Genomic DNA, 19,724 nt, shown 5'->3' on the forward strand with positions numbered 1-19,724 from the left:
AGATTATTTGAACTTCTTGTTCTGTTACTAGACATTTTTATTACCATTTAAGTACTCTTTCTGAAGACTGCATTGTGATAAGACTTTTATACAAGCTTCAGCTCTAATTCTTTACTGGACAGGCAGGTTAATGAGGGTGGCACTTGGCTCACTGTGACAATAAATGGCATGCACTGAAGTTATAGGGTTTTTTTGTTTGTTTTATTTGGTTGTTTTTGTTGTGTTTGTTTGTTTCTTTTTCCCAAAAGCACTAATTCTTTTATACCAAAGAGCTCCAGCTCTGATCACAGACAACAAGAGTTCATTTGACCAGAGTTTGAGACGATATAAATTTTTAAACACTATGTGCTCAGATGTTACCATATTTAGGAGCTAATTCCTGAAAAAACAAAAACCCCACATAAAAAAAAACCACCAAACCTGATAGTTTATTGCTATTATGAACTAAATATATCATTCTACATGTGTCATGTACTGTTCTGTAACACCAGCAATTAGGGTAACATTATCATGATTCACAGAACTGTATATTTCATGTCTGATTTTTGAGGTAAAGCAGACTTGATTTCAAATTTTGGATGTAGAGTGATATGCTGTCTTGATTTCACCTGTCACCTGTCACCTGTCATCACAGTCTGATTTTTTAAAACAGTTTTTATTTTGCATGGCATTTACTTTTCAAATGTCTGTATTTGTCTGAAGTTTTTTACACATTACCTTGGTCATTGAGATTTTTAGCATTTTTAAGCTGGGAAATAGTATTGGTTTGAGTAGTTTCTAGCCAGCTGCCAGGAATATGTTCCATGCCATTTGGAGATATTAGAGTTAAAGCTATTTTTTTCCTTGCTGGTCAAATTCCGGAACTTGTAAATGCATAGGTTAAAGTCTTTCTCTTGATCTAAGAATTCTTGCTCACTTTAGTAATTCAGTAAGAACTAAATGAAATTTTAGGTTTATTTGAGAGATCTTGTTTAGTCAAAGTTTGTCATGAAAATTTGAGTGGAAGTGTCAAGCAACTTGGTTGTAATGGCCTCTTTCTATCTTCTCTCTGTAGATTGTTTTGCCTCCCCACCTGGAAAGGATTAGAGAAAAATTAGCAGAGAACATCCATGAACTTTGGGTTATGAATAAGATTGAACTTGGCTGGCAGTATGGACCAGTATGTACCTTCCAACTAAATTTTCTGTTAATTACCTAATATTATTCAACACATTGGTTTGAATATTGTAATGGGAGCACATTTTTTTTATCCTTCTAAAATTAGTAAGGTTTTAGACCCTTTTCACCAGAAGTAGGTAGTGCTTGGGTATTTTTGAATCAAAACTCTGGTATACAAGCTGTTTGGTGGTGAAATTTTCAGCCTCTTTAACTGCCAGTGCAGAAAGCACGTGGCAGGTCTTTCACCTTGTTTGTTCTTCAGAGAAGTTGTTTAGTATTCTGGTGGAGTAAACTAATGAAAACTGTTATTCCTGGTTCTCTTCACATGTACTGGCTGATATAACATTTTTCAGAAGTCCCAAACTTATTTTTCAGAAAAAAATAAGTATTGCTTAAAGGAAATTCAATTCAATCTGCTTTTCTCCTTCACCCTCTTCACTTCAGGACCTTGTCTGTATTGAGTACTTCAAATAACTGTTTTCTTATCTCTTTCCTACTTTCCATGGCATATGACAGAATAAAAGAATACTTAGATTCTGGCTTTGATACCAAATGCTATCTGTCGATGAGATTTCTAATCAGTCATAAAAAAGTTGAAAAGCCTAGTTATTTCAATCCCAAACGATGTAGTTTATGAATAACTATTGCTGTGAAGAGTATATGGAAACATACAGTAGATACTAGATGTAAAAACATGTATGCATGCATAGAAACATGCATGCATTCTATTTTTGTTACTAAAAAGAGTTTGGTCTTCTGAAGAGTTCAGATTGCAGATTTAATGTAACTGGGAATAGGTAATATATTTGGTGTAGCATACAGCAATACTTGAAAGAGCTTAATTAACAGACAAGATCTCTAAATTTTGTTGTTGTTGTTGCTTTCCCCCCCGAGTCAAACACAAAACCACAGTAAAATTACTGTGTCAGAACATTTTAATTGTCTTACACCAGCTGTGAAGCAAACTGCAGGAACTTCTAGTGTAATGCTACTTACCATGAAGAATCTAATTGTACAGTTGAACACTATTTTACTTTAAAAAATACATAGTATCAAGTTAAACAGTGATAAATGTAGTGGTTATATTCAGAATGAATCTTTTAAGTTACTTAGCTTTCTCCCTCTAGCTTGTGTTCTGTGGTTGGATGTGCTAACTTTGGGAATGCCATAAGAACATATTAGCCCTATGAAATGAAGATAAATTTCCCTTGGAGGTTGTAAATATTTTTCAGTCCAAAACATAAGCAAATGACTGCTGCTCAATATGAGAATTATGTGCTTTTCTGTGAAGTTTTATGCCAGCTTACATGCTACTGACTTTCTTGTCCTTTTTAAACATCAGTTCTGATTCTGTGTACGAGCAGCAGATCCAGCTGTTGAGAACAGATTATACCCACGTCAGTGGTACCACTTCACTGAGAATTCATGCCTTGGTCTTTTTTCAGCTAAAATAATTTAAAGGCCATCCTATATACACCAAATAAGTAAAGATCCATTTAGAAAAAAGTGTAACAGTTAGGCTTCTTAACTTCAGCCTTCAACTGTTACCATTCTGTTTTCCAGCAGAATTATCTGATAGATTAAAAGTTGTCAATAATGTCATTTTCAGTAAATTTCAGATTTAAAGATTCATATAAATGGTGAGCTTATGGGCCATGAAAGATGGACAAAAATGTGTTTTAATATAGGGAAAAAATGTGGTCTTAACTGAGCAGAAGTTAACAATTTCATTGTGATCTTTTAGCTAATATTTGCAAACTAAGGTTTTTCATCAAGCCTTCTAGCTTGATGACATAATCTTTGTAGATTTTGTTGGCATCTAGCATGGTGAAGATGTAAAGCTCAGAGCGGTAGAATGCTGTTACCCAGGCCTTTCAGGTTGCCCTTTCTAGTTACAGTCAGTATTAGATTAAAACTGTATAGAAGTAGTGCAGGATAAAACTGGTTTTGATCAAATTTTTAAGTTTATTAAATGCAGGATTTTATGAATTACAGTCTTCATAAGTCTGCTTAACAGTAGAAGTAAATTAATGTTTCAATCTTTGTGACTGATGAACAGTTTCATTCTGCTTGTATACTACTGAACATAACTAAGAAACAAACATTTTCTTGAATTAAGAGACAGGGTGAATTTATCTTCTATATCGTTACTTTTGTTGGGTAAGGACTTCAGTACTACTCATACCAATATATTTATACAAATTTGATGAATAATATTTCAAACATGGTGCTGAAGATGAGCTGGTATTCTATGACTGTATGTCAAAACATAACACTATTCTTGAACTTTTCATGTTTGTTGTGAACATCAGTATAATGAAATGTACTAATTAGCATTTATTCCACTTGAGATCTACAAATCTGAATTTTATTTGCAAATGCCAATTCTGCCTTACTTGAACAGGATGATCATGCTCTGAGAATACAGAATACTTTCTGTTTTGAAGTGTTGTTCAGTTTAAGTAATTCTGACAGCTTTAGGTACTTTGTGTTTTGGACTGTTTTTTAAAATTTTTTCTAGTTTTTAAGTTGCATTAAATTTACTTCTTTACTGTCTTTTCAGGTTAGAGATGACAACAAAAGACAGCACCCATGCTTAGTGGAGTTCTCAAAATTGCCAGAGCAGGAAAGAAATTATAACTTGCAAATGTCACTTGAAACACTGAAGTAAGTTTCTAGAACTTTTGAAGCTTATACAGAGCGTTTCCTAAGGAGTTGCATTTCCCAGAATTATAGTTTGACATGTGAATTACAATTTGACGTGTGAGAGTAATAATGTGAAAATGAGGAAGTGAGATACATTCATGTATGATGTATTTGGCATTGAAAATGGCTTTGGTGTTCTTTTTAATATCTATGGGATGTTATAATTATTGTAGCAATGCTGATTATGAAATGGCAACTCAGAATGTTTTCATCTAGTTTGGGGAAAAGAAACAGATCTCAGCTTTTGAAAAAGAAAAATATACCTTTGCTACTACTTCTGCATTATTTTCTATTAAAATATAGTTGCTTTCTCCCTGTTCATGAACAGTAACCCCGGTGACTGCATGTGATATTACTTTTCTGGGAGTATTTGTACTATGTTATTAAAAAAAAAAACACACAAAGGAAAACAAGAAACATGTAAACCACCATATAGTGTTTTCACTCTTACTATAAAAATTTTGTTTCCTCATAGTAGGAAGTCAGGTAGAACACTCCTGCTAGAATTTCTTGTAGTGTCCTTCTCTGGTCCTCCTTTCTGTGCTATTTACATTCTCACAGAAAACATATTTATGACCCTAAATGTTAAACAGTTTCTGGAGGTATGTTTTGGCATTATATAGAGGTAAAGCATTCAGAGATAAATAGAACTCATTTTGAGGCAAGAAAGTAAGTTTATATTTGTCTTCAGCTAGATACTGGCATTTTAAAGAAAGCTTTTGAGACCGCTGTCAGCACAACAATGTGCTAAGAATACAGAATTGCTTCTTCCTTTTCCTTTTATGAAACCACAGAAGGTATCATTAACTTTATCTACTTTTGAATTTTTTGCTAGAATAATCTATCTAATACAGTTTAAGCATCATAAAAATCATGCTCTCAGAATTGATTGCACACTCCTAATGTTTCACTAAATAGTAAAAAAAAAATAAATAAAATAGTAGACCGTTCAGGACCCAATGCTTTTCTGGTCTAACCCAGACAAAACATTGGATTGGATTTGTAAACATATAAATTATTGATTACTTGTATTTCAGTAATTTTATTGCTTACTCTAGAGAGTGCCTTTTCGTTAAATGGATGGAATCTAAACCAATAAGCATCCAGTCTTTCTATGGATTTCAAAAATCCTATGCTTACTGAGCTCAGTCTTCATTACGCTCTTGTATTAATCCTTGTTCTCTGAAGTATGCAGTTCAAATCTTGCAAAATCATATTGTATTTATCACGTAAACATCTATTTTTCAGGGGCTAGAATATGAGTGTCCCAATCAGTTTATTTCTGAAAGCTTGCAAAGTGGAAAAATTAGTGCAGTGATCTATTTTGTGATGAATTGAATTGTAAGCTGTTTTGACTATTTCTTTACCAGATGTTTCTAGCCTACTAGCAGTCAACCTCAGTGGGGGCTAATGGGGAAGAGAGAAAGAAAATGTTCTTTTACAACCTTTACAAACTCCATCTAGCCAGCTGTCTGCTGTATTCTTTACAATTTGCAGCAAACTGTGTATTGCATACTGGAAGTAGTTTCAAGACATCGAGAGTAACCTGTAAGGTAATTGTGGGGATTTTTTTGTTGGTTTGTTGCCAGTTTTGCTGCCAGCTCTACTAGAGGAGTGGCATAAAACAAGGAAGTTCTGAGTCATATTATCAGACAGAACATTTCTTTTCAATATGTTATCTCTGTATGTTTTGCAGTATGATTGAATACCTTTATGAACTATAAAATTTATATACTATATGACATGTCAAAATTCAGGAATTAGTTACCTCTGAAAATGTCATGGGATTAAAATATGCTTGCTCATACTGTTTCTGCACATTCTTACATATAGTTTGTAGCTTGGTCTTGGAGGTTGAGGTTTTCTTGATGCTTACTGTTGTGACTGACTTTCCTGTTTCTACCTATTTACTCAGTTGTATGTGATAATTACAAGTATCAACATTATTCCAAGGACTGCATTCAGACACTTATAGTTTCCTTGTTTGTTTGAAGTGTCTTAGGGGTCAGTCAGGTTCTACCAGTATGGTATGCCTTCTTATCCTCCTGTGGCTTTCTGATGTGAATTTGCTGCATCTGGGTGGAGATAATGTAGTGATCAAATTCCTGTTTTACATTGCAAGAAGATTAGACTTACCAGGGATTAGCTCCTCTGTACTGCTTTCCACTGTTAGATATGTTCTCTTTCTTCTGCTGGTGATAACTGCATAGGAATCATGTATAGTTAGTGCCAATTCAAATTTAGCTGCATGGAGTATTCTTAGCACATAATATAGAGGTGACCACTGCATGTTGATTTCCTCATATCTGATTTTACTGCCTAATTTTAAATCACAGCTCAGAGGCTATAGCTCTAGGTTTTATTTCATGTAGCTAGCACTAAAAATATGCTGTAAAAAACTCCTGAAACGTACGATTCATCTGCCAAGAGAAATACTGCTAGAGCAATATTTATGTTCTTTTTTCCCTCAGTCAGTTCAAGAGCAGTAAATATAGTTAAAGCAAGACTTGAAAATACTGTTTTAACTAGTGACAAGAACAAATAAAACCTTTGTTTTCCAGCTTTCTTCCACGTGGGGAAAATTGGGAATGGAGTCCAAGGTTTATACTTAAGATTTATTCTGCATAATCAATTTCAATCAAAGATGTGTCACCATCAGATTTTGAGAAGCTTCTGATTGAACTCCAGAGTGGTCTCTGACTTTTGTCTACCATCTTCATTTCAGTGACAATAATTTATTAATACACCTAGGGTTAAGAAGCTGAGACCTGATAACTCAATACTGAACATAAATGCAGGAACAAATAATTGATGAGTTACAGATAAAATCCTGGAGACAAATGACACTTAAGGTTCATACTGCTGGGTAGTGTGAGTGTAAGGGAAGGAAGAGGTCTGAAGTAATCTGAAACCTGATTAATATATCAACCCTGTTGTAAGGTTATGTGGAGAGTCTTTTCAGAGTATTGTCAGAAATTTGCAGGTGCACAAATCCATGGGACTGTGGGAAGTGGTAGATAAAGTGAACAACCCACTATCCATCATATTCAAGAAGACGTGGCAGTCCAGTGAAGTTCCCATTGACTGGAAAAGGTGAAGCATAACCCTTATTTTTAAAAAAAGAAAAAAAGGGAGACCCAGGTCACTGCAAGCCTGTCAGCTTCACCTCTGTGCCTGACAAGATCATGGAACAGATCCTCCTGCAAACTGTGCCAAGGCGCATGGAAAATAAAGACGTGGTTGGTGACAGTGAACATAGCTTCACTAAGAGCAAATCATACCTGACAAATTTGTTGGCCTTATATGATGGGGTGACAGTGTTGGTGGATAAGGGAAGATAACTGATATTATCTACCTAGACTTATGTGACACTGTGTATGTGACACTGTCATGCATGACATCCTTGTCTCTAAACTTGGAGGGACATGGATTTGGTGGATGGACCACTTGGTGGACAAGGAATTGCCTGGATGGTCCCACTCAGAATTGCAGTAAACGGCTTAATGTCCAAGTGGAAACCAGTGATGAGTGGCTTTCTGCAGGACTCAGTATTGGGACTGGTGCTGTTTAACATCTTTGTTGGTGACACGGACAGTGGGATTGGATGCATCCTCAGCAGGTCTGCCAGTGACACTAAGCTGTGTGGTGCAGTTGCCAAGTGGAGGCTGCTATACAGAGGGCCTGTAAGAACCTCATTAAGTTCAGCGAGGCCAAGTTGGTCCTGCACCCATGTCGGGGCAATCCCAGAAACAGGCTGGGCAGAGAGCAGCCCTGAGCAGAAGGAGTTGGGGGTGTTGGTCAATCAGAAGCTCAACATGACCCAGTAGTGTGTGTTTGTGACCCAGAAAGACGTGTCCTGGGCTGCATCAAAAGAAATGTGACCAGCAGGTCTAGGGAGCTGATTCTCCCTCTCTCTTCCTATTCTGCTCTTCTGAGACCCAAACTGAATCCATTGCTGGGGCCCCAAAAATGAGAAGGCTGTGGACCTGTTGGAGTAATTCCAGAGGAGGTCCATGAGGATGATCAGAGGGCTGGAGCACCTCTCCTATGAAGAAAGGCTGAGATAGTTGGGCTTAGTCAGCCTGAAGAAGAGAAGGCTCTGGTGAGACCTTATAGCAGCCTACCAGTATCTGAAAAGGGCATATAAGAGATCTGGAGAGGAACTTCTTACAAGGGCATGTAGTGATAGGACAAAGGGGAAATTGTTTTAAGATGAAAGAGGGTAGATTCAGATTAGATATTAGAAAAAAAAATCTTTATTATGACTTTTTTCATAGTAAATGAAAAGAGTGAGGCACTGGAATAGGCAGCCCGGAGTAGCTGGGGATGCCCCATCACTCAAATTTTTCAAGGCCAGGTTGGATGGGGTTTTGAGCAACCTGGTCTAGTGGAAGGTGTTGGAACTAGATGAGGTTTAAGGTCCTTTCCAACCCAAACCATTCTAGGATTCTTTGATTTGTTTTCTGAAATGAGCTGCATCTTGCAGAGTCAGGCCAGAATAGGCTGCTTGGGTCAGGGGCTCTGTGGTCTGTCTCGTGGTGCATGACACACCGTGTCTAGCATGAATCCTTCTCTCTGAAGAGATTAATGTGCAGCATCCATACTGAATATTAAGACTGCAAGTTTGGCCTCCTTATTATGCATTCTGCTGTCAGTCCTTTCTCCAGTCACGTCTTAACAAAATCCACTCAAGATCTCTGAAGAACATCTTTTTGTGAAGAAGACATTTTCTATGGGTAACAAGTAAGATTTCCTGCCTCTTCTGTTTGCTTTGAAGTAAATAACATAAAAAGATTTTAATATAAAACAGTATGAATAAGATTTATAAGCCAGAAATGTTACAAGGGCAGGGAATCTTTCAACTGATGCCACTTACAGATGAAATAAACTGATAGTTCCATATTGAAGTAGTCCACTCATAGTTTTACTGAAATTTTTAGGAACATCTTGTGTTGTTTTCTTAATGCTGTCAGAAAGCTTATTACGTATAAAAAAAGGCTGGTGTTGATCTTTCCAGGTTACACTGTTGTTATTCCAATAGGTCTCATTTGTTGTATGGTTCTGTTTACATACACAGCAGCAACTCTGAAAATAGAAATACTGGCAATAATTTATCTCTGATTTCTGTGTCCTAGAACCCTGCTGGCGTTAGGCTGCCATGTTGGAATTGCTGATGAACATGCTGAAGAAAAAGTGAAAAAAATGAAACTTCCAAAGAAGTAAGTTAAAATTCAGAAGCATCTTTTTGCTAGGCAGTGTGAGTTAAGCAAACTGTATTTTAAAAATATTTATAATGCTAGTTTTATTGACATTTGGGTATGCATGCATGCATAGATATTTTCACAAACTTACACAAAACTTCATCCACACCTTTTCTTTTAGATGTTTACATTCTGATGTGTAGACCAAATTTAGGTTTTCTGTGATTCATTGAAATATTGTTAGATAGTTCTTTTATACATACGTAGCAAGATGAGGCTAGCAGAGATACTGAGCAATGTGAGAACAGTAAGATACATATGAGCAGGTAAACAGGAGGGAGCTGGGGTTTTAACTAGTAGCTTTGGCCTGCAGCTAAAGACAAGTCTCCAACCTGAATTTGTACACACAATATGCTTTTGTTATTTTCCTTAGTATCCATTGATACTTATCTTTGATGAGTATTCATTTGCTTTCCAAAATACAGTGCACATATCCTCTGTGAATTTAGAGAGAGAGACCCGTGCTCTTTGACCCTGCTCTTCTGTCAAAGTAGCTGTGGCTATCATAACTTTTATATGCACAATGTAACACTTGTGCAAGGGACTGTGACAAGAACGAGCACAGTAATTGCCAACCTGACAGATGTGTTAGTTCTGTATGATTCGCTATTTTCATTACTGTCTGGTTTCACTCATCTCACTAGAAGAGACTTCACAGCTACCTGAGGACAGATAACCATGAGGACAGTTAGCCGGCACATGGGGGATAGCAGCACAACTGCCAACTTCTTGCTTAATTCTGTAATAGAAATTTGCCAACTGGTAACTATATGAATGGTTGATTTTTGGACTGATGTTCTTGAATTGTTTTAAAACGTTCTTTTTTAATGTGATAATTTTGAGGGAAGGTCCAACCTCACATTTATAGATTATAATCCCCCTTAAATACTTGCTTGTTTTCAATTATTGTTTTCAATCAATAATTTGTTCAAGTGGGTTTTAGAATAGTTATCTTGGAAGAAAATTAATTAAGATTTGTAAAGTATTTTGAATATTTTAGAATATAAATGGGGATAAATACTGTTTCTTTTTCTGGATTTCTGCCTGTCAGTCCAAATAAAGAAAATACAAGAAAATGACAAAGTTGTACAGAAAATATGCAATTATTTAAACTAGCAATTCTTTAAACAACCCAGCACATTTAATTTCAGTGAGAGAATGTTGTTGTTTATTTTCTACAGACCCCTTTCTTTATGACCAAAATAGCTCTTTGTTTTGTCAGTATGCTGGTGGAGAAATACTCTTGGATATGCTAGGCACTTCCATGAGCTCCAGCCTGGTCTCTCCTGGGGCTGCAGGGAAGCACCAGTTCTGGCAGTTGGAGCACCTGCATTCCGCCTGCCACCAGCCTTGGTGTGTGCCAGGCTACTTATCACATTTTTTTCCCCTCAATCCCCTCTGCCCTTGTAGCATTTTGCCCTTTCTCAAAAATACTTTCCCAGAATTGCCACCTGTGTGGTTGAAAGGTTCAACTTTGGCCTGTGGCAGGTCCCTTTTGGAGCTGGCTGTGTCCAGCAAAGGGCAGCCCTGGCCTCTCCTCACAGAGGTTGCCCTGCAGCACCTCCCACCAGCACCTGGGCACAGACACCCAGTACAGCCCCTGGATATCTGTCCTCCATCCCTGCTTTCCTTTTCCTGCTCCCCTTCCCCTGCACCTTCCCTCATCGGTGTCCACCGCCATGGTGGTGCCACATAGTGTCATAGCTTTTTGTTGTAAATTTAGTAAGTCCTGATGTGCTTCATCCCTCATCACATGTATTACGTCCTTTACCGAGGAATGTTTGGTCATAAGTCAAGTAGGATATTACTATAATTAATTTGGTGGGAACAACTTCATAAAAGTAAACAGCACTTTGTTCCTAAGAGTGCTAAAATTAGTGAGGAAGCTGTCTCTCAGTTCTAAGCCACGCTTAAATTTCAAACGTTTACTTCTATAATTTGAAGGATCGTTAGGGTATGAAATATTATGAGGACATATTTTATTACATGGAATTAATATGTGATCACAAATAAGCCATTTGGCCTACTGTGTCTCTCACATCCCTATATATGATCAAGAATATATTTTCTTGCTTCAGTAGGAGAGAGAATTTATATAAGTATTGTGAAGTGCTCAGAGGTAAACTAAAGCTAAATAGTGTTTGCAAAGTATTTAGATAAACCGCATCTTAATCTACTGCTTTAAATATGTGAAAGTACTAATACTTTAAATATTCTTTTAGTTCAGACCATTTGGGTAGCTTTCATTCCTAGCTACTTCATCCTGTTGAGCTTGAAACAAAGTCATATGTCAGTGCATTATTATTATTATTAATGTTCAAAGTCAGATTTATATAGATAAATTACATATATGTCACTTCTTTCCTCTGCAGTTTCTATTAATTTAAATTTATTTTATTTTATAATTTTATTTAAATTGATTTTATTAATATAACAAGTTCTGTGGTTTTTGACAGCTACCAGTTGTTGAGTGGATATAAGCCTGCTCCCATGGATCTGAGTTTTATCAAGCTGACCCCCTCTCAAGAAGCTATGGTAGATAAGCTAGCAGAGAATGCACACAATGTGTGGGCAAGGGACCGTATAAGGCAAGGCTGGACATATGGTATCCAGCAGGTAAGTGCTGACTTCAGTCACTTGAAAAAAGCACTTCTCTCTTGAGATATTTCACAGTTAAATGGGAATAATGGAGATACAAAGGCAAGAAGAAGCAGCTAATGAATATGAGCCTGTCAGTCAAAGAAAGGAAAAATACATAATTAAAGCAATCCTGCTGAATCTTTTAGCAGTATGAGACACTTCTTCTACAAGCAGTATTAAAAGACTGGTGCGATATTCTTGTAAAACTGGTGTGATATTCTTGTATATGGATCTCAGTGTGAGAAAATTACATGCAGGAAGCTAAGATGCTCTAGTATTTTAAGAAATGTAAACATTGACTTTCAGTAGGGAGGTAATTTAAATGTTTGCAGTCCTGGGAATTGAATAATTTTGTTTATCCAGGAAAATCAGAATGTAAACTTCCAGTAATCACTTTGCTAATGTGTTGTATTTCTGGCAGAGGCCATATTTAACTGTGAATAGTTACATTAGTCTCCGAGTTCCAGTCCTACTTTAGTGGTTTTGTTTCAGTGAATAGAAATGCCGCGTGGTAGATGTCACAATGTGTTACAAGGGAAGGGAGTAAAAATTAATCATGGTGGATTGTTAGCAGCAAAACTCAGCTTCTTTGTTTTCTTAAACACAATTGGTTTACAATGAGACTAATATATTCTTTTTCAAGACAGATACTATATCAATTTTCACCAGGCATCATATTTTCTCTTTGTGGTTATTTTTCAATTTTATGTAGAGAAAGGTGTCTTCACTTCTGTTAATAAATGTGTGGTAGCATATCACAGTGAAATTTTAGGAAAATTCACCCCTTTGGGAACAAAAAAGAGTTTTCATGGTTTTGTGCTGGCTTAAAAGTCAGTAATTTGCAACAATAAGAAACAGCTGTTTAGTAGGTACATACTCTTCCTGCCTACGAAACAGTGGTTTGATTTTTGACAAAAATTCTAGTTACACATTTCAGATCAGCACATTTCAAATTTTGCTTTTTCTATAAAACCAAAATTCATTCTACTTGCAAAACTTTTGTGTATGAAAAAAATACGGCTTTTATACGTATATATACATAGATATAAATATAAAGTTAAGCACTTAAATTCATCTCCTTGCATACTGCCAAAGTACATTTATGTGACAAAATATATGCTGTATAGCATTTCATCATTGTCCATTGTAGTATCTTACTATAAAGCTCTTATTGTGTACTTTGTAAATTATTTAGGAAATCCATGTTCTGCATTTGGGTCTAGGAAAACAATGAGCCTTTTTTTTTAATTTTTCTTTTCGAGACTGGAATGTATGTAATATCCCTTACTAGACTGACACTACAGATAGGTCAGTATTAGTATTATAAGCATCTCCCCTGCTTACAACAGGATTAAATTTTCCCCTAATACTGCATCCTTGAGTAAGGGAATGTAGCCCTTGGAAGAACTGTTAACATTTTTGGCAGATTATTAATCATGAGAAGTGTTGGAAGTGATGATTCTCTGTTGTCAGGTAGGTCATGCATATTAATTCATTTTGATCCCACTATTTCAATCCTTTGTTTATGGAGGTAGTACACAATTCATTTCTAGAATAAGAGTCTGCATATCTCTAGATGCTCGAAAGAAATATTTCTGATATATTTAAGAAGGTACTCAATAATTTACACCATGCCTTCCATATTTTTTATTTTCCCAGAAGCCAAACACTTTCAACACAGGTTCTTGCCAATCAGGAGATATGAAATTAATGAAATTTGGGAAATGGTTACAGCTTTGATAGAACTCTAACATATCCCAAAATTAAATTTAGTTTTGCAACAGAATTTATTGCTTAAAGTGTAGTTAAGAAGTTTCTGGAATCAAATGCATCTCAGCTAATAGTATTTCTAGCTTGTGTAGGGAAAATTTAAACCCACAACTCATACGTAGTAAATAAAGTTTCTTAGATCTTGAAGACAACTTAATGTATCCTGTGTATCTGTATATCTTTGGGGAAAAAAAAGACCTCCACAAATAATTTTGTTGTATTTATTGGAGTGAGTCTGCAGTTAAATTGTATGTGTTCTGAATTAGGTATTAAGTAAGAAAGGCAGTTACATGATGCTGTTAACGACTTTTCCAGGGTTTCTGGACTGGGAGTGGTAAGAAAAAGAGGTAGTAGGAGTGGGTGGCAATGAAAAAAATTTCTTTTTTATATCTGCACAGTGTGCGTATACACTATCTTTCTGTGTGTTTTAATATGCCTGCTTATAGAAGGTTCTGCTTTTCAAGAGGTGTGATACGATAGTAATAAATCATCAGTTTTGTTATGGTTCCCAAAAGGCAGTGGAGTTGCCCTAGGCCACAGGTTTGGTTTAAAAAATTAAATAAAAACATTGATTAAACAAATCTAGTAAGAGATGTAACCTAAAATTAAACACTTCAACTTAATGTTGGAAGAATCATAAAGTTTGTCTTATGTTCTTGGTGCTGTGCCTAGGGAAAGACCTTACTGTTGAATCTAAAAGGCTGTGGCCTTGTGAAGAGACAGTTTTGAGGCTCACTGAGAGAGCAGAGGGAAAGAAGAGGACCCTGTGATCTATTTGCTGAATAACTCTCTATTTTGCCTACTAACTCTTAAAATACTGTCATGAGGGCCAGCCTTGGAAATCATGCCTTCCCTAGACTTCCTTCTTAACATATATCCTGCTTGCTGGGTGACAAAGCTCAACATTATAAGAGGACACAAATTTGTGTTCACTTATTAGAATTTATAGTCTGGTGTAAGAAAACTCATAGAAGATACAGGTATCAATTTAAATCCCTTAGTCTTGTAATTATTGAACTGAGCATTACCCATTTTCCGCAAAGGTATCTGACTGGACAACTAGAAATTATCTAAATCCATTTTGATGGCCAAATAAAAGTTATTATGTAAAGAGTTTATCATTATCACTTAGATCTGCTAGGTTTTAAAATAAACTAGCTAGCATCTGGTTAGGTTTTCAGAGATATTTTATGCAGTCAGTGATTTTTGATTACCAGGTTGTCCTCTGAAAGAGACATCGACAAATGCTTCTGCTTTAAATCAGCTGGACTTAGTTATATGATCAGTACTGAACTGTTCTTGTCTTCCTTAGCAAAACAATTATAACCATACAAAGAAGGATCTGGAGAATTTAAAAATAGGCAGCTTAAGTGCCTGATCACATTAAGAAGCTGATCACAATCAGAGTTGGAAAGCCACTTTAATCACGGTTTTTAAGTCTTCAAGTTTTCTGCTTTAAGATTCCAAACATTTTGCTGGGCCTGATTTGTCCAAACTGACTGGAGACTTTTCTGTGCCGAGTAATGCAGTCATTGAGAATGGTACACAGTGGTGCAGTGAACAGCATCACAGTTACGCTTTCAACAGAAGATGGTTTTTAAAAATCATGAAGATCTCAGCAATATTAATGATCTTCAGGAAACATCAACAAAATCAGTGCTGTATTTTACTCCCCTTATTCTTTGAAGGCAAATTTATAGTAGTCTCATGTATGGTTGTGCAGGTAGATGATGTCCTTGAAAACCTTCCCACCAATGCCATGTGTTGTAGAAACTGGTATGCCGGGGGTGTTGATGCTGGTATCCTCCAAATTCACTTATTTATCTCTTTCCAAATAATTATTTTCTTCTGGAGAGAAGACAGCTGAGTTCCACGAGTGCTTACAGTGTGCAGGTAACAAATACCAATCATTAAAAGTCAAAAGAGCAGAATAGCAAGGAGCTCCTTTCTGGATATCTTGCAAAGATGCTTCTCATTTAGCTGACATACATGGCAAGCTGCTAGCTCTTGTCCACACTGCTACTTGTGTCTGCTTGACTCTGACAATGGGTTTGTTTTGTGGGCTACATTTTGTCATTCCATTATATTACTGTGACATGTTACAGTACTGTAATAAAATGACCTGATGTTACGCTGTATAGTACCATAAACAGATCTTGCAGAGCTGTGAAATAGTTTCCTAAGGGAAAGAAACTTACAGATGTTTGAAAGCAGATGAACTAATCATTGGGAAGTATGTTATAAACAGCAATCTTGCTGTGGCTGTAGGATGGATTAAGTGGCCTGGTAGGTCTGTTCCATAAGTGCCACATACTTTCGCAGTTATATAATATGAAAAATTAAAGGGATACTGTCAAGTAGTTTGTGTATATACCATTTCCTAACCGTTATAAACTGGTTATGCCTTCCAAGTTCCAGATTATTTTTTCTTCTTCTAAATCCACCACTGCTTGTCAGGACTTTTTTCTTAACAAGAGATAGCTACTCTTTGTGCATGATTATACACACATTTTTGTCCTGCTGCTGCATAGCCAACCAGGCAGACAGCAGAGGGAGCATGAGTTAACAAATAAATACTGTTCCCAGAACTGTGCTAACAGCGGTGATGACACTGATAACAAACGAGTATTTTTTAGGAGTACAGACTCACAGTAACTTGCTGCTCCTTAAAAGGAGCAGAAGGAAAAAATAAAACAAACAAAAACACCCAAAACCAAACCAGGTAGGAAAAATGCATATTCCTGTTTAAAAGAACTTTTTAAAGAGTCAGTGGACAGCCAAGCACAAAATCAGCATGAAAATACTTGACAGTGTCCCTTTAAGGGGGATTGTGGTTGCCTGCAGGTTGGTCTTCTCTGAACTGGGAAAATGGTAAATTCTCAAAGACAGGAATAGAAATAGATCCAGGCAGAAGAGCAATATAACCTTTATGTAAGTCATTTAAAATAATCACATTTGTGTAATGAGAGAGGGCTTGTTATATATATATGTATATATATATATATATATGGGTTTTTTTTAATTATTGTTTATCTTTTTTTACATGTATGGATTTTCAAGGAATCATAGAATAGTTAGGGTTGGAAAGGACTTTAAGATCATCTAGCTCCAACCCCCCTGCCGTGGGCAGGGACACCTCACACAAAACCATGACACCCAAGGCTCTGTCCAACCTGGCCTTGAACAGTGCCAGGGATGGAGCATTCACAACTTCCCTGGGCAACTCATTCCAGTGCCTCATCACTCTTACAGTAAAGAACTTCCTTCTTATATCCAATCTAAACTTCCCCTGTTTAAGTTTTAACCCATTACCTCATGTCCTATCACTGCAGTCCCTAATGAGGAGTCCCTCCCCAGCATCCTTACAGGCCCCCTTCAGATACTGGAAGGCTGCTGTGAGGTCTCCAAGCAGCCTTCTCTTCTCCAGGCTGAACAGCCCCAACTTTCTCAGCCTGTCTTCATACGGGAGGTGCTCCAGTCCCCTGATCATCCTCGTGGCCCTTCTCTGGACATGTTCCAACAGTTCCATGTCCTTTTTATGTTGAGGACACCAGAACTGCACATAATACTTCAAATGGGGTCTCATGAGAGCAGAGTAGAGGGGCAGGATCGCTTCCTTTTACCTGCTGGTCATGCTCCTTTTGATGCAGCCCAGGATACAGTTGGCTTTCTGGGGTGCAAGCACACACTGAAGCCGGCTCATGTTCATTTTCTCATCAGCCAACACCCCCAAGTCCTTCTCTGCAGGGCTGCTCTGAATCTCTTCTCTGCCCAACCTGTAGCTGTGCCTGGGATTGCTCCGACCCAGGTGTAGGACCTTGCACTTGGCATGGTTAAACTTCGTAATGCTGGCATCAGCCCACCTCACAAGCGTGTCAAGGTCCCTCTGGATGGCATTCCTTCCCTCCAGGGTATCAACCGAACCACACAGCTTGGTGTCATCGGCAAAATCAAACTGAGGGCGTACTCAATCCCACTGTCCATGTCAGCGACAAAGATGCTGAACAAGATGGGTCCCAACACCGATCCCTGACGGACACCACTCGTTACTGGTCTCCAGCCGGACATTGAGCCATTGACCACAACTCTTTGCATGCAGCCATCCATCCAGGTCTTTATCCACCGAGTGTTCCATCCATCAAATTGATGTCTCTCCAATTTAGAGACAAGGATGTTGTGTGGGACAGTGTTGAACGCTTTACACATATCCAAGTAGATAACTGCTCTACCCTTGTCCATCAGTTCTGTAGCCCCATCACAGAAGGCCACCAAATTGGTCAGGCAGGATTTCCCCTTAGTGAAGCCATACTGGCTGTCACCATATCACAGAGTAGTTGAAAAGTCATCTAGTCCAACCCCCCTTTGACAGATGTCCTATCATAATTATCTCAGTTATTTGCTTGGGTATTCTGAGCAAATTTCTCATAAAAAGCTGACTGAAATATAGCATTAAAGTATGAAAGGATGCTTTTGTAACTGAATCCTCACAAATGAGTGGAAAATATTCAGAACTCATGCAAGTTTATGCATGAACCTACAAAGTTGGGTGACAACCCAAAAATGTTATTCCCACTGCATGAAGAGAGTCTTAAAAAAGATGTTCTGTGCTTCCTGTCCTAGGGTAATTTGTCAGGACCGTGAAGCAGTTATTGAGTCTGACTTCTCTTTGGCTTAAAATGACACACAGTTTGGTCTTTTTAAATAGGGATTTTTTTTTTTATTTATTTATTTTTTAATAGTATCTTTTTGTAGGAAGCATATGACATCCCTGTTTGATCAAGAGTTGGAGTTCTTAGACTGCCTAGTGCTGCAGTGCAGGAGAGGTACCATTCTGGACATTCAGACTGAGAAGATATGGATGTACTGGAAGAATCATAAGTTGAAAGCTTGTCACTTACCTTGCCATTAAATATCTAAAAAGGCGTCTTGTCCTTGTGTCAACTATTTATGTTACCTCACACATTTTATATTATTTATGCAGCTGTATTAGTTCCTTCCATTTATAGCCACATACTGCCATATAGGGCACATTCTGCCAGGCATTCCATATGGATATGGTCCTTAGTGAAGATGGTGGAAGCTGTACACATATTTCTAAGGATACACACATACTTCAAAGGACAGAACTCAACTGCTAGTATGCCAGGTTAGGCACACAGCTTCCACTTTGGGTGGATACATGTAGCGTACTTTTAATGTTGCCAAAAATATGGTTTGATGAGGACTTTATTGTGCTTCCCAGTTCTGACTACTCTGGAATCTTGTAATTATTTGCTTAGGAAATAGCAATTTTTAATTATATTTTTCCTTTTTTCCCTTACAAAACAGTTTTTATTTTTAATGGTTTATGGTTAAACATGAGCTGCCATGATAAATGCAGAAAAGTTAGACCTCTGAATAACAAGATATGAAATGAGTGGTGTAAGTAAATCATCACAGTGTATATATATGGGGCACACTTGCACGGTGGGTCACTGAGCAGGGTTTCTGACAGCATTGCTGGCAAGCTCATCAGTAGCATTTGTTGTGGCAATTGCTCAGAAATCTTTGTGGAAGACTGCAAGACACACAGACATGGCAGCAAGCAGAATCAAGTCACAGCTGTGGAATGAGTGTTTTCTAGTGGTACAAATGAAGCTAGAACAAGCATGTCTGCCTCTCTGAATGTGTGCTGAAATACATTTGCTTTGTGCTTGTCATTTAACAGCCTTGGTTATGAGAATAAAATCATTTCAGAACCACATAGTATATATATCTGTACAGTTCTAACAGTTCAAATCACAAAACTGATCCCATTAAATTATTATAATGTTTTTCCTGCACTCCTCCTTGTCTGTGTTTTTATTTTTCAGTCTTTTCCTGTCTTTGTTAGGCACTTATTTATGTATGTTTCTGGTGTCTTGTTCCTTTTAGTCTAGTAATCTGTGCTGTTCCTGAACTTCTCAGAGCTTTGGGAAGGCCCCGGAGTGCACAGGTTTGCAGTATCACATTTATAGCTCTGAAAACTGTATTACTTATTATCGTTTCAGACATCTTTTAGAAATGTATATGAGATGTTAGTTTTTTGTTACTGACTTACTTCTGAAGAGCAAAACTTTATGGCACATGCTGTATCTCTTAATAGGTTCTTCTTTTAGAGCTGCTTATAGAATTTGACTATGGTTTTCTATGCTTCTGTAGACAGTATGG

The 19,724-nt window shown here is 37.2% G+C and overlaps 1 protein-coding gene across 7 annotated transcripts in view; it reads left to right on the forward strand.

The window, feature by feature from the left end:
- Positions 1-19,724, forward strand: part of RYR2 (ryanodine receptor 2) — a 379,474-nt gene that overhangs the window by 209,083 nt on the left and 150,667 nt on the right. For all 7 annotated transcript variants that reach the window (XM_057414543.1, XM_057414545.1, XM_057414546.1 and 4 more), the window contains 4 exons: positions 1,055-1,159; positions 3,722-3,825; positions 9,000-9,083; positions 11,582-11,741. In XM_057414543.1, the coding sequence (XP_057270526.1) occupies positions 1,055-1,159; positions 3,722-3,825; positions 9,000-9,083; positions 11,582-11,741 (453 nt within the window). The remainder of the gene's footprint in view (positions 1-1,054; positions 1,160-3,721; positions 3,826-8,999; positions 9,084-11,581; positions 11,742-19,724) is intronic.

Source organism: Pezoporus wallicus, unplaced genomic scaffold (genome assembly GCF_028554395.1).
Source record: "Pezoporus wallicus isolate ANWC-B61680 ecotype Strahan unplaced genomic scaffold, APGP_CSIRO_Pwel_v1 contig_8042, whole genome shotgun sequence".
NCBI lineage: Eukaryota > Metazoa > Chordata > Aves > Psittaciformes > Psittacidae > Pezoporus > Pezoporus wallicus.